The sequence below is a fragment of the Lupinus angustifolius genome, chromosome LG15, assembly GCF_001865875.1.
Source record: "Lupinus angustifolius cultivar Tanjil chromosome LG15, LupAngTanjil_v1.0, whole genome shotgun sequence".
Classification (NCBI taxonomy): domain Eukaryota; kingdom Viridiplantae; phylum Streptophyta; class Magnoliopsida; order Fabales; family Fabaceae; genus Lupinus; species Lupinus angustifolius.
Genome location: NC_032023.1, coordinates 6,284,080 through 6,299,271, shown reverse-complemented (window position 1 = coordinate 6,299,271; position 15,192 = coordinate 6,284,080). Strand labels below are relative to the sequence as shown.

Sequence of the window (15,192 nt, the reverse complement as noted above, 5' to 3'; positions counted from 1 at the left end):
GATTCGTTTTCAGTAAAATATAGGATATATAGATTCGTTTTCAATAGAACAAGATAAGATATAGATTTATTTCTAATAAAACAAGATAAAATAGATTCGTTTATAATAAAACAGGATAAGATAGATTCGTTTTCATTAAAATATGATAAAATATATTTGTTATGGATGACAATAATTTTAGGATAGATTCGTTTTCATTAAAATAGGATAAGATAGATTTGTTATGGAGGGCATGATTTTAAATTTCCATTATATTTTTTACTTTGAATATTTTGATTTACACTTATAATTTTATCATATTTTATGTGTTTTTATTATTTTATATGTGTATCCCTAAACGTATCGTATCCTATATTTTGGAAGTGTATTTTGGAAAAAATGCGTATTGACATATCGGATACGTATTGTACCCAACACACGTATCAATATCCGTGCTTCATGGCTCTCTAATATATCTCACACTCTCTAATAGAAGATACTGTGTTTTGTTCGATAATATTAGTATTTTATTGATCTTTATTCAATTGCATTTTGTTTTCCTTAGCCTATTTCAATGTAAGTCTACTCACTAGTTTATCATATTTTTTTATGTACTGAAAATCTAAAGATTGATATACATTAAGTATATTATCTTTTAATTTTTTATTTAAATTTAAAAGTTAATCATAATTATATATGAATGACAATGATTAGGTAACAATAATTATATATGAATGGTGATAATGAAGTAACAATACAAAAAAAATATATAATATCTATATATTGTGAGTATAATGATTTATACTCAATCAATATATTATTTATCATTCATTTATATTGTTGATTAAAAATGAATGGTAACTAATAAATCGGTAGCGTATAAAAATTCTTACACTGTTAGTGCATATATTTTTTCTCATACAAAAACTCTTGTCCCATTGATGTATATATATTTTTCTCATTTTTATATGGGTTTCAAACAGAGAGATTAAAGATTGGCCTGTAAAATAATAAGAGGCCGAGGCCTTCCATGTGAAAAACAAGTCAGGCTCGTGTAAAGCAAGGCCCATCACTTTCTCTACTTAGAATAACAAGTTTCTAAACCCTTGTTCTCTTTTTTGTTGTTAATCTCCCTCGTCCTCCCAATTCCACAGCATCTCAAATTATCTGATCCATCCAAGATTAATGGCAAACTACGACCTAACCACGCGGATCGCGCCAAATCTAGACAGGCACCTGGTTTTCCCTCTGCTGGAATTCTTGCAGGATCGTCAGATGTATGATGATGACCACATACTGAAGGCCAAGATTGAGCTCTTAAACAAGACCAATATGGTTGATTATGCTATGGACATTCACAAGAGTCTCTACCATACTGAAGAGGTTCCTCAAGGTTAAAACTTTTACACTCTTGTCTTTTGCACATTTTTATTTCCATTTTTTAAACTTTTTTTGGGGCATCAGACATGGTGGAAAGGAGGGTGGAAGTGGTTGCCAGGCTCAAGTCACTAGAGGAGGCTGCTGCACCGCTTGTTTCATTCCTGCAAAACGCTGCTGCTGTCCAGGAGCTGAGGGCTGACAAACAGTATAATCTTCAGATGCTCAATGAAAAATATCAGGTTTAACAAATTTCCCTTTGTACATATATTGTAGTTATCGGGTCGAAGAGTGAAGAGCTACCATGAGACACCAACCAGAACCTTAAGGCAATGGTTCCTTGGTGTTTTCACCTATAAATTCTCCCTTATCCGGTATGCAATGTGGCACTCCACACTTGAGTATACCCACCCCAGTGATTTAGGTTTTCTTCGCTCTAGGCACCATCATATATGTTGATTTTGATGTAATTCACTTTTAAGTTACAGTATCATAGTAACATCTTCATCTTCTACACTTCAATTGTTTAAGTTAGTTTTTTTCTCTAGAATTTGAAATTTGTATGCCTTTGTCATTTTTTCATTATTCCTTTTTCTTGTTTTGCTGCAAGTTTGAATGTTGAAGGAATTGAATCTGAATTCTAAATCCTTGAGTGTTGCTTCTTCTGTAACAGATTGGTTCTGTCCAAATAGAGGCGTTATATCAATATGCCAAGTTTCAATTTGAGTGTGGTAACTACTCTGGTGCTGCCGATTATCTTTATCAGTACAGGGCTTTGTGCACAAATAGTGAAAGGAGTCTAAGCGCATTGTGGGGAAAGCTGGCGGCTGAAATATTGATGCAAAACTGGGACATTGCTCTTGAAGAGTTGAATCGTCTAAAGGAAATCATTGACTCAAAGGTTGTTTGCCAGTTCTTTTGATTTGCAGCACAACTATTTCGCAATTCTTCTATTGATATCGACTTAATCTTTTAGTAAACTTTGCTGCAGAATTTTGCATCACCTTTGAACCAGGTGCAAAGCCGGATATGGTTGATGCATTGGAGTCTATTCATCTTTTTCAACCATGATAATGGGAGAACGCTGATAATCGATCTGTTTAATCAGGACAAGTATGTCGTGTTGACTTACTACCCTCTTTAGCTTGGATGACTTCATATGTTTGTAGGATATTTCTGATAAGAACTGCAAATTAATATAGAAAAAGGGAGACCGTGCTCCTTCTAAGCAGAGGTACCCGAATGTTTAGACTACAATACAAATGAAAATAACTGGAAAATTACAGTGAAGATTATGCAGAAAACTGAATACTCCAGTCCACCCAACTGTTTCCTCCTTACTCGACTTTTGTCTGCCTTCTCCCTTGATTTTTGCTCCTCAGTTTCGTATAGTACCAGAATTCCCTTCTCTACAAAAATTCAAAATGTGACAGCTGTCAATGTCATCACACCCCTCTACCCCTCTCTTCCAAAAAAATTATCCCATGGCATGTTCTCTGCAGTCGCCGTTTTCCCATTTTTGCAACGTCCAATTAGCTCACTCCTCAATCTCTTCTTCTTCCAAAACATGTGCTACAAGTCTATCAATGTCTCATTATAATTTTATTAATTGTCATCTAACTGGTCAGTTGCTTTCTTTTTACAGTACTTGTAATGTTGCTTTATCTAAGATGTCACGTCATTTGCAGGTATCTAAACGTAATCCAAACAAGTGCTCCACACCTTTTAAGATACTTGGCCACAGCATTTGTTGTCAACAAGCGCCGGAGGCCTCAATTCAAAGATTTTATTAAAGTTCTTCAACAAGAGCAGCATTCATATAAGGACCCAATAACTGAGTTTTTGGCATGTGTTTACGTCAACTATGACTTTGATGGGGCGCAAAAGAAGATGAGAGAGTGTGAAGAAGTAAGTGCAATTTCATTTGGTAGCTAATATTGCCCTTTACAAACTCTATATACTAAATTTAATCGGGATGTGTTCTATTGAATAATATTTTGTTAAAAGGAATCGGGGTGTGGATCATGCATTACTTAGTCTTTGATATTTACATCATTGGATGAGAATGTTGGGCTCTGCATAAGCATGGTAAAGGTCATTTGGTTATGAAAGGGAGGATAGAATATCAAGAATGATATTGGTAAATGTTAGGATTGCTATGTAACTTCTATAACTTATCCAAAATATTGGGTCAAGGGGGTGGCTCATTGGTGGCTTGTCAAGGGAGAGGAGTAACAGAAAAAGGGAATGGGAAAATGAAGCACACTCATTAACATTCACAGTTTATAGCGTATTCAGTTTTCCTTTTCGTAAAATGTTTTTTTTTTTACTTGTGATGTGAATAGCTAGACATTAATATGTACACCAGAATATGCTTATCATTTGTAAAAATATGCAGGTAATTCTCAATGACCCATTCCTCTGTAAGCGAGTTGAAGATAGCAACTTTTCTACTGTACCACTAAGGGATGAGTTCCTTGAAAATGCTAGGCTATTTATCTTTGAGACATACTGCAGAATACACCAACGCATCGACATGAGGTATGCGTCTGGTTTCTGATATCTGATACAGATCTCAGATTTTTTTTCAATGGACTTGATTATGTCTAGTGTCACAACTTTACACCAGAGTAAAACACAATTCAAATTCTGTGCCACTGAACTGAGGCAGCCTGCATACAATAAGTTGCCTTTATTAGGACTGGAGTTTTGGCACTATCTCCTCTTCATATCTCATTTTTTGAATGGAGAGTTAGTGTATAATAAGTTTTATCTATGTATTTGCTTTTGTTGATGATTTACTTTGGTCCTCTTTTCGAGAAACACAAGTAAATAGCGCTTCAAGGATAAATAAGGTACTAACTTGAGTTTCTAAGAGTAGGAGGCCCTAATTATTGGTGATTTTTTACAGAGTTCTTTCTGAGAAGTTAAATTTGAATTATGAGGAGGCTGAGAGGTGGATTGTGAATCTCATCCGTGGCTCAAAGCTTGATGCAAAAATTGACTCTCAAACCGGAACGGTTACCATGGAACCCAATCATCCTAATGTGTAAGTTATAACATTGACTGCTAAGTTGTTAGACAAGGGCTTATTTACTTCCTGTTGTATTTTGCCATCCCTTTTTTAAGACCTCTGATCTTTAACGTTCTAATTCTCCAGGTATGAGCAGCTGATTGACCATACCAAGGCTCTTAATGGGCGTACTTACAAGTTAGTCAGCCAACTTCTGGAGCATGCTCAAGCCCAGGCAGCTCGATAAATGGCTTGTAGACTGACCGGAAATTGTCAGATATCTGGAATTAGTTTCTGATTTAGAATTACATTTGAATTTATGGTCTGTGATCTTTCTAGGAAATGATTTTCTGATAGCTCATGATTTGCTTAAATTGTTTGCTACATAAACTTTTACATATTGCAGGAGTGTTTCAGTTGTAGGAATTATATTTTTTTGGAATGCCCTCTAATCTTTAATCCCTTGTCTTATTTATTTTATCTTTCTAGTGTTTATCTCAATTTTTACCCTCTCATTTTGCCTTTTTCTTTCTAATGTTATAGTATGGTATACGATGTTGCATAAGCTAGAAGGGGAATCTGAAGCTAATAAGGGGTGTTATCAAATCTAGTTTTCCACGTGTGGATTTGGATGATGCAAATGGGGGTATACTGCGTGATTTGTCAATAAAATAGTTATTTTGGTAGCTTCATTTTTGGTACAGGGTCTTTGCATATCTATCCTTCATATTTTGTTTGTATTGATTCTTTAAAAAAGTAATCCGATGGTAGATAATATAGTAATTGTGCATGAATATTTATATTGAGAATGCATAATATTACACATGGTATTGTCTACCTTTGATGCCGGTGCATCTTTGTAGCAGGATGATCATGAGGTGACGTTAAAAGTAATATGTAAAATAAGAGTACTAATATATTATGTTATAAAATAACTTATAAATTATTACACACCATAAGAAAGTGAGTGTTGTTTATTTTAAGTATGTATGTGATTATCTTAAGTATGTATGTTGATCTTAAAGGTTGAATCTTGGCATTGGAGATGTAGTGAGAAAGTGAGTGTTGTTTATTTTAAGTATGTAATCTTGGTATTGGAGATGTAGTGAGAAAGTGAGTGTTGTTTATTTTAAGTATGTAATCTTGGTATTGGAGATGTAGTGAGAAAGTGAGTGTTGTTTATTTTAAGTATGTATATGATTATCTTTCATCATAATTATTGATTTTAAAGTTTGAATCTTGGTATTGGAGATGTAGATTCAGCTGCTTTTTATTTTTGTTGACCAACTTCCTCTTAATAATACAATTTTATCTTTAAATCAAAATATAAAAAAGAAAAGGATATTATTAAATCAATCTGTTGTGACCAATAAGACGTCACTTTAATATTTTATACATATGAAAAATTAAAAATATATAAGAAATAAATTAATTATTTTAACAAAATTGTAATTTAATTTACACTTCATATGGTTTTAGAGGAAAAAATGAGTGAAATGAAAAGTGAAGAAAAGAAAGATAATAAAAAGAGTTTAAAATCTGTGCAACATTAATGTAAAGTTTTTTATATTGTGAGTACATCATCCACTATTGATTTGTATTATTTTTATTTGAGAGTCAATAATATTTAACATATGAATAATGCATAATTTGATAACACTATAAATACACATGCACTGTCAGTGTATATATATTAATTCCTAATAAAAAAGAGTAATTTTTAATTGTATGACATGAAAAAAAAATATGTATTTGTGAATTAACAAAAAAAAAAAGCCTTACTAATAATAAGTTTAGAGTAAATATGACTTTTTCATCTATTTTTTCTAAGAAGAAAAAGTTTTTTGTAAGTTTCATTGTCCTTTTTTCTTTCATTCATTTGATTTCTTTCCAAACAAATGATGAAAAAACTTTTCTTCTACTTTTCTCTCCCATTTTCATTACAATCAAACAAAGATTAAATCATCAATTCATATGAACAAATTCATCAAATTAAATAATTTAGTGTAGTTTGCAAGTAGCTAACTTTCTTAGTATTTGGTTATTCATACAAAAAAAACATGTGACTAATAATTTACTTTATAATCCTAAATATTTTTGAAATAATCTTTTATAATATCTAGTGTGACATCCAATTATTTTAGCAATTGTTCTCTATTTTGATTCTATAATAGAAGGCACTTTATATTTTATCCTCATTATTAATATTTTATTAATTTTTATGTATTTGTTTCTCCTATTTAAACTTCCCATTAACTTATTTAAATGTGAGGCTATTAACTTATTTAAAGACATTAGTTTTTAAATAAGATTTTCTAACCAACAAAACATTGATCTACTATTTATTTGTATTACTTATATTTAAATATCAACAATATTTATATAAGAATGATGAATAATATAATAACAGTGTAAAAAGTTCTTATATTATAGATCCATAAATATTTTTTTTTTCCAATTTTAAATAGGTTAAAACTTGAGAGAGATTAAAGATTGGCCTGTAAAATAATAAGAGGCTGAGGCCTTGCATGTGAGAAACAAGTCAGGCTCGTGTAAAGCAAGGCCCATCCCTTGTCTAGTTACAATAACAAGTTTCTTAACCCTTGTTCTCTATTTTGTTGTTTATCTCCCTCGTTCTCCCAATTTCACAGCATCTCAAATTATCTGATCCAGGACTAATGGCAAACTACGACCTAACCACGCGGATTGCACCAAATCTAGATAGGCATCTTGTTTTCCCTCTTTTAGAATTCTTGCAGGACCGTCAGATGTATGATGATGACCACATACTGAAGGCCAAGATTGAGCTCTTAAACAAGACCAATATGGTTGATTATGCTATGGACATTCACAAGAGTCTCTACCATACTGAAGAGGTTCCTCAAGGTTAAAACTTTTACACTCTTGTCTTTTGCACATTTTTATTTCCATTTTTTAAAACATTTTTGGGGTCATCAGACATGGTGGAAAGGAGAGTGGAAGTGGTTGCCAGGCTCAAGTCCCAAGAGGAGGCCGCTGCACCACTCGTGGCTTTCCTGCAAAACGCTGCTGCTGTCCAGGAGCTTAGGGCTGACAAGCAGTATAATCTTCAGATGCTCAATGAAAAATATCAGGTTTAACAAATTTCCTTTTGTACATATATTGTAGTTATGGGGTCGAAGAGTGAAGAGCTACTGTTAGACACCAAATATTGAACCAAAACTAAGACGATGGCTCCCTGGTGCTTTCACCTATAAAATTTTCCACTCATCCCTGTATGCAATGTGGGATATAGACTTGAATATACTCAACCCAGTGATTTAGGTTTTCTTCACTCTAGGCACCATCATATATGTTGATTTTGATGTAATTCACTTTTAAGTCACTGTATCATAGTAATATCATCGTCTTGTACACTTCAATTGTTTAAGTTTCTTTTTTCTAGAATTTCAAATTTGTATGATTTTGTCGTTTTTCATTATTACTTTTTCTTGTTTTGCTGTAAGTTTGAATTTTGAAGTAATTGAATCTGAATTCTAAATCTTTGAGTGGCACTTCTTCTGTATCAGATTGGTTCTGTCCAAATAGAGGCGTTATATCAATATGCCAAGTTCCAATTTGAGTGTGGTAACTACTCTGGTGCTGCCGATTATCTTTATCAGTACAGGGCTTTGTGCACAAATAGTGAAAGGAGTTTAAGTGCATTATGGGGAAAGCTGGCGGCTGAAATATTGATGCAAAACTGGGACATTGCTCTTGAAGAGTTGAATCATCTGAAGGAAATCATTGACTCAAAGGTTGTTTGCCAATTTATCTTTTGATTTGCTGTACAACTATTTGGTGTTTGTTGTATTGATATCAACTTAACCTTTTAGTAAACTTTGCTGCAGAATTTTGCATCGCCTTTGAATCAGGTGCAGAGCCGAATATGGTTGATGCATTGGAGTCTATTCATCTTTTTCAACCATGATAATGGAAGAACACTGATAATTGATCTGTTTAATCAGGACAAGTATGTTGTGTTGACTTCTACCTCTTTTTCTTGGATGCCTTTATATGTTTGTAGGATATGTTTTATAGCAACTGTAAATTAAGATAGAAAACAGGGAGACCGTTCTCCTTCTAAGCAGAGGTACCCCAATGTTTAGAATACAATACATAAGAAAATAACTGGAAAATAACAATGGAGATTATGCAGAAAACCGAATACTCCAGTCCACCCAGCAGAGGTACCTCCTTGATTTTTGCTCACTTTTGTGTAATACCAGAATTCCCTTCTATACTCAAAATGTAACAGCTGTCGATGTCATCACACCTCTCCACCACTCTCTTCCCACAAACTTATCCGTTGGCATGTTCTCTGCAGTGGTCATTTTCCATTTTCATCATGTCTAATTAGCCCACTTGTCAACCCTTTTTCCTTCATAAACTTGTGCTGCAACCTGCAAGTCTATCAATTTCCTATATTATAATTCTATTAGTTGTATCTACCTGGTGGGTTACTTTCTTTTTACAGTATTTGTAATGTTGCTTTATCTAAGATGTGATGTCGTTTCCAGGTATCTAAACGTAATCCAAACAAGTGCTCCACACCTTTTACGATACTTGGCCACAGCATTTGTAGTCAACAAGCGCCGTAGGCCTCAATTCAAAGATTTTATTAAAGTTATTCAACAAGAGCAGCATTCATACAAGGACCCCATTACTGAGTTTTTGGCATGTGTTTACGTCAACTATGACTTTGATGGGGCACAAAAGAAGATGAGAGAGTGTGAAGAAGTAAGTGCAATTTCTGTTGGCTAGTTAATATTATCCTTTGCAAACACCTTGTATTAAATTTACTTGCTTGTGTAATATTTTGTTAAAAGCTTTAGAAGTATATGGATTTCATATAAGTCAAAATAAAATGATATATATGGAGTGTAAATTTAGCAAGATGTGGAGAGACCCTACTAGAGGTAAATATTAAGCTTCATATCATCATACCATAAATCACTAGATTTAGGTATCTGGGTCAATTGTAAAAGACGATGGGGAAATTGATAGAGATATAAAGTTTAAGATTCAAGCGGGTTGAATGAAATGGAGTGCTTTGGGTGTCGTATGTGATAAAAATGTACCACTCAAGCTTAAGGGGAAGTTTTACCGCACGACTATAAGATTTGCAGTTTTATACTGGACAGACTCTTAACCAATAAAATGTCAAAAAAGAATAAAATCTATGTATTAGAGATGAGAATATTGCATTGGATGAGTGAACACACTAGACAAGATATGTTTTTACCAAATTAAAAAATATTAATTATGCCACTGAAGATATTACTGAGTTGAGTTGCTGATTAGGCTGCTCTCTTTAAGGCGTTTCATAGTACTGTAAAAAATTGTGCAAGCCGACTGTCAAGCACGATGTCCTCAAGAAAAAACAACTCAAATCACTGTATCAGATAACCATTGCACTATGAAAACCGTTCTAACAATACACCCAAAATATGGATTTCATCACTGAATAATATGGCTAATGTCAAACCCACATATAACTATTACTATGGTTAGTATCACAAAACAATATGGCTACTGCCCCTCCTGAATAATATGGCTATTGCCACTCAACTATAAGGTGGATATTGCCACTCAACTATATGGTGGCTATTGCCACTCAACTATATGGTGGCTATTGCCACTCAACTATGTGGTGGCTATTGCCACTCAACTATATGGTGGCTATTGCCACTCAACTGTATGACTAATGTCACTAAACGAAAAGGCCGTTCCCGCCAAAAGAAAAGGTTGTTGCAGCTAAAAGAAAATGTTGCTGCCCTCAAGGATAAGGATGCTGCCCCTCAAGGATAAGGATGTTGCGCCTGAAGGATAAGGATGTTGCACCTGAAGGATAAGGATGTTGCGCCTGAAGGATAAGGCTGATGCTGCTAAAAAAATAGGGCTGATGCCACTAAAAAATAAGGCAACTACCACTAAAAGGTAGGGCCGTTGCCACTACAAGATAGGGCTACTGTCACTCAAAGGTCCTAATAACCAAAAGAAAAGAAAGAGGAAGAGAAAGTTGAGAAATGTCAATAAGGAGGGCTCTATTTATGGAGTTGGGAACTTTTCAAGTGTATAAGCTACTCAATGTGGGATTTCCTTACCTTCCAACTCACTCAAAATAGAATCTAGCCAATGTGGGACTTCCTTATTTTCAATTCACTCCAAAGTATAATATACCCAGTGTAGGACTTCCTATTTTTTATTTTCACTCCATGCTCCAATAAGATAGGATTTGAAATGAATGTATCCGAGAGAAAACTAGAGTAGCTCCTATTATTGTAAACATAGTAGAATCATGCCTTAGGTGATATAGACATGTGTGGAAGAGATCGGAAGAAGTCCCGATAAGGAAAGTAGATCAAATGGAGGTTAGTGTAATTTTTAGACGAAGGGGGAGTCAAGATAAACCATAGGCAGAACGATTAGGAAAGATTTAGAGATCGATATTTTGTCAATAAACTTGATTTATGATAGAGTATTATGGCGTCGTTCGATCAGTGTAACATACCCCACTAATTGAGATTAAGACTGTTGTTGAATGGGCGGGGTGAATCATGCTTTAGTTAGTCTTTGTTATTTACAACGTTGGTAAAGGTCAGTTGGTTATCAAAGGGACGATCCGGTATCAAGAATGAGATTGGTAAATGTTAGGATCGTGATGTAACTTCTATAGCTTATCTAAAAAATCGGGGTCAAGGGGGGGCAATGATGCATTTCAAGAGGGATGCGTAACAGAAAAAGGGGATGGGAAAAGGATGAAGCACACTCATTAATATTCACAGTTTATAGCATATTCAATTTTCCTTTTCCTATAATAATCTTTTTTAATTGTAATGTGAGACTAGCTAGACATTAATATGTACCCCATTATATACTTATCGTTTGTAAAAAAATGCAGGTAATTCTCAATGACCCATTTCTTTGTAAGCGAGTTGAAGAAAGCAACTTTTCTACTGTACCACTAAGGGATGAGTTCCTTGAAAATGCTAGGCTATTTATCTTTGAGACATACTGCAGAATACACCAACGCATTGACATGAGGTATGCATCTGGTTTCTGATATCTGATATAGTTCTCAGATTTATATTTTTTTTCAATGGACTTGATTATGTTCTAAGTAATTCTAGTGCCACAACTTTACACCAGAATATAACTCAACTCAAATTCCGGGCCACTGATCTGATGCAGCCTGCATAATATAAGTTGTTTTTATTAGGACCAAAATTTTGGCACTATCTCCTGTTTATCTCATTTTTGTTGTTGATGGTTTCCTTTGTCTTCCTTTTGAGAAACAGCTAAATAGTGTTCTAGGGATAAACAAGGTACTAACAGAATTTCTAATAGGAGGCTTCCTTAATTATTGTTGATTGTTACAGAGTTCTTGCTGAGAAGTTAAATTTGAATTATGAGGAGGCTGAAAGGTGGATTGTGAATCTCATCCGTGGCTCAAAGCTCGATGCAAAAATTGACTCTCAAACAGGAACAGTTACCATGGAACCTAATCATCCTAACGTGTAAGTTATAATATTGACTGCTAAGTTGTTATACAAGGGTTTCTTTACTTCCTGTTCTATTCTGCAATCCTTTTTAAGACCTTTGATCTTTAAAGTTCTATTTTTCCAGGTATGAGCAGCTGATTGATCATACCAAGGCCCTTAATGGGCGAACTTACAAGTTAGTCAGCCAACTTCTGGAGCATGCTCAAGCCCAGGCCGCCCGATAAATGGCTCGTAAACTGACCAGAAATGATTTGCTTTATTTCCAGATATCTGGAAGTAGTTTCTGATTTAGCATTACATTTGAATTGATGGGCTGTAAACCCTTTAGAAGTTGATTTCCTGATATCTGGATTTTCTTAAAATGTTTGCTGCATAAACTTTTACATATTGCAGTGATGTTTGTCTGTTTTAGGATCAAGTTTCGTTGTTGGTATTTTGTAAGTACTTTTCTAAGCACTTAGTCTTGAAGTCTGCCTTGATCCCGTTGAACCATTGTGATTCATTTTACCTAAACTTTATTTTTACCAGCATCACAAGCACTAGCTTCTAGTTTAGCACAAAGTTATGCATGAACAATATGATGCCTTAATCAAATTAGTCATTTGGTCTCTTGGTCCATGATAGGTACCAGTGATATTGAAAAAAGAAATGGAATGAACACGCAACAAAAGCACCAAAACAATATATTAATTCAACAATCAGAGTTGCAAGATTGCAATGTACATGGAAATTCTTATTATGGAAAAGTGCAGAAAAAGAAATAGCCAAAGTAAGGAAAGTTCCCTTGATTCCCTAGTGACAAAGGTCACTCCTTCTACCCAATGATTGCTTGCCTTTTCCTTCTATTCTAGTACCTCATATCCACCTCCTATGATTTTCGGATCTGCTCCACCAGTCCTTGCCTGCCACGTGTCTTGTTTGTTAGCAACATATGCAACAAATTCTTTCTTCTTTGTTCCAATTTTACCTTGACCATCCTTTCTTTTTCTCTGGTACACCTTTGTAATAATAGGCCCATCAATACCCTTCCCAATGAGTAACACCTTGTCTTAAAGGTGGAAATCTGGAAAAGTCGCTCGGAACAAATCAAAATCCTCGTAAGTGTTGTCATGGGTAGGAAGATTAGCCCATTTGATTAACACTTCAGTTTTGCCATTCAACAATTTGCGACTTGCCAATACTTGTTTCGGGACCACAAATAGTTCCCAATCTTCAATCCTGTTGGTAATTGTTGACAAGGAATACTAGCAAGAGGGGCTGTTTTGAGTTGACAAACATGGAAAACTGGATGTATTTGCGAATAATCCGGTAGCTGCAATTTATAGGCCACAGTCCCAATCTTTTCCAAAACCGCAAAAGGACCATAAAAACGAGGACTTAACTTCTCATTGACCTCTTGAGTAAGTGAACGCATCTTGTAAGGTTGAGCTTTTAAAAACATGAAATCCCCTACCTCAAATTCAACTTTTCTCCTCTTTTTGTCGACCTGGACATGCATTCGGTGTTGAGCCTTAGCCAAACTGGCCTTGAGCTCGTCCATAATGCTATCTCTCTCGGAGCAAACTGTCCACTGCAGCTACCGAAGTACTCTCACTTTGGAAAGGAATAATCGAAGGTGGATCCCATCCATACAAGACTTTAAAGGGACACAATGAGTAGAGACATTATAGGAACAATTAAACCACAATTTAGCCCAAACCAACCATTTCACCCACTGTTTAGGGTGCTCACCCACAAAACAGTGCAAGTATGTCTCTAGCGTTCTATTGATAACTTCCATCTGACCATCCATTTGTGAGTGATATGCAGAGCTAAATCGCAGTTTCGTACCAGCTAAGCGAAATAGTTCCTTCCAAAATAGACTCATAAAAACCCGATCACGATCTGATACAATCGAAATGGGGAAACCATGCAACCGAATAATCTCATTCACAAAGACATGAACCACATCCTTAGAAGTATAAGGGTGATGTAAAGGAATAAAGTGCGCATACTTACTAAGGTGATCAACGACCACAAAAATTGTGTCAGCACCACTGGACTTTGGTAACCCACCAATAAAATCCATCGAAACGTCCTCCCAAACATGGTTAGGGATTAGAAGAGGTTGGAGGAGCCCTGCTGGCCGCAAGGCTTGATATTTATTATGTTGGCAGTTGATGCACTCAGCCACAAATTTCTTTATATCCCGACGCATGCTAGCCCAATGAAAGACCATGACAATTCGCTTATATGTCCTGGTTACTCCGGAATGACCACCCCACGGAGAAGCATGAAATTCAGCAAGTAGGAGAGGAGTGGGAGGTGACTTGTTGGGCAACACCAACCTCCCCTTATACCATAAACAACCTTTTGCAATGGAGTACACTTGGTGATATTTGGGATTTTTAACCAATTCTTGCATAATTTGCTGCATCCGTGGGTCTTGTAAAATATCCTCTGCCAACTTCATCAAATCCATGTTAGTAACCATTGAGACCGATTTGTATTCCATCACTCGGGATAATGCATCAACCACCCATTTTTCCGATCCGAGTTTGTATTGAATTTCAAAATTGAAGCCCAATAACTTGGTTACCCATTTCAATTGATCACCCCTAACACCCTTTGATCGAGTAAGAATTTCAAACTCTTCTGATCGGTACGAATAATGAAGTGGTGCCCCAATAAATATTGTCGCCACTTTTGAACTGGGAAAACTGTCGCCATTAATTCTCGTTCATAAACCGATTTTAACTTTGCTCTTTCCGACAATGCTTGACTAACAAAAGCAAGAGGTCGTCCCTGCTGCATAAGCATTGCTTCAATGCCAAAACTAGATGCATCTGATTCAATCATAAAAGGCACATTGAAATCTGGTAAGGCTAGAGTGGGTAATTTTTCCATAGTAGCCTTCAACAACTCAAAGGCTTCTTGAGCATCTTGTGACCACTGAAACTTGTTTTTCTTCAGAAGTTGTGTAAGCAGCTTAGCAATCACCCCATAATTTCTTACAAACCATTATTAGTACCCGACGAGTCCCAAAAATCCCTTCAACCCGTGAATGTCTTTAGGAGAGGGCCATTTTGTCATTGTGGAAATCTTGTCCGGATTAGCTTGGATCCCTTGTCCCGAGATGAGATGCCCCAAATACTCTAATTGTTCTACCCCAAAATAACACTTCTTATAATTGACCCATAACACATGATCTCTGAGTGTTTAAAAAACCAACCCTAAATGAACCGAATGTGATCCCCTGTTACAACTATACACAAGGATATCGTCAAAAAACACTAACACAAACTTCCGCAAATACGGCTT

The 15,192-nt window shown here is 35.4% G+C and overlaps 2 protein-coding genes across 2 annotated transcripts; both read left to right on the top strand.

Annotated features, from left to right (window-relative positions):
* Nucleotides 1,042-4,828, top strand: LOC109328299 (eukaryotic translation initiation factor 3 subunit E). Its single transcript, XM_019561703.1, has 8 exons — nt 1,042-1,372; nt 1,444-1,598; nt 2,030-2,257; nt 2,348-2,469; nt 3,045-3,264; nt 3,755-3,897; nt 4,268-4,405; nt 4,517-4,828. The coding sequence occupies exons 1-8, from the start codon at nt 1,165-1,167 to the stop codon at nt 4,614-4,616; spliced, it is 1,314 nt and encodes a 437-aa protein (XP_019417248.1). The 5' UTR covers nt 1,042-1,164; the 3' UTR covers nt 4,617-4,828.
* Nucleotides 6,975-12,306, top strand: LOC109328298 (eukaryotic translation initiation factor 3 subunit E-like). Its single transcript, XM_019561702.1, has 8 exons — nt 6,975-7,255; nt 7,328-7,482; nt 7,918-8,145; nt 8,239-8,360; nt 8,908-9,127; nt 11,292-11,434; nt 11,770-11,907; nt 12,017-12,306. The coding sequence occupies exons 1-8, from the start codon at nt 7,048-7,050 to the stop codon at nt 12,114-12,116; spliced, it is 1,314 nt and encodes a 437-aa protein (XP_019417247.1). The 5' UTR covers nt 6,975-7,047; the 3' UTR covers nt 12,117-12,306.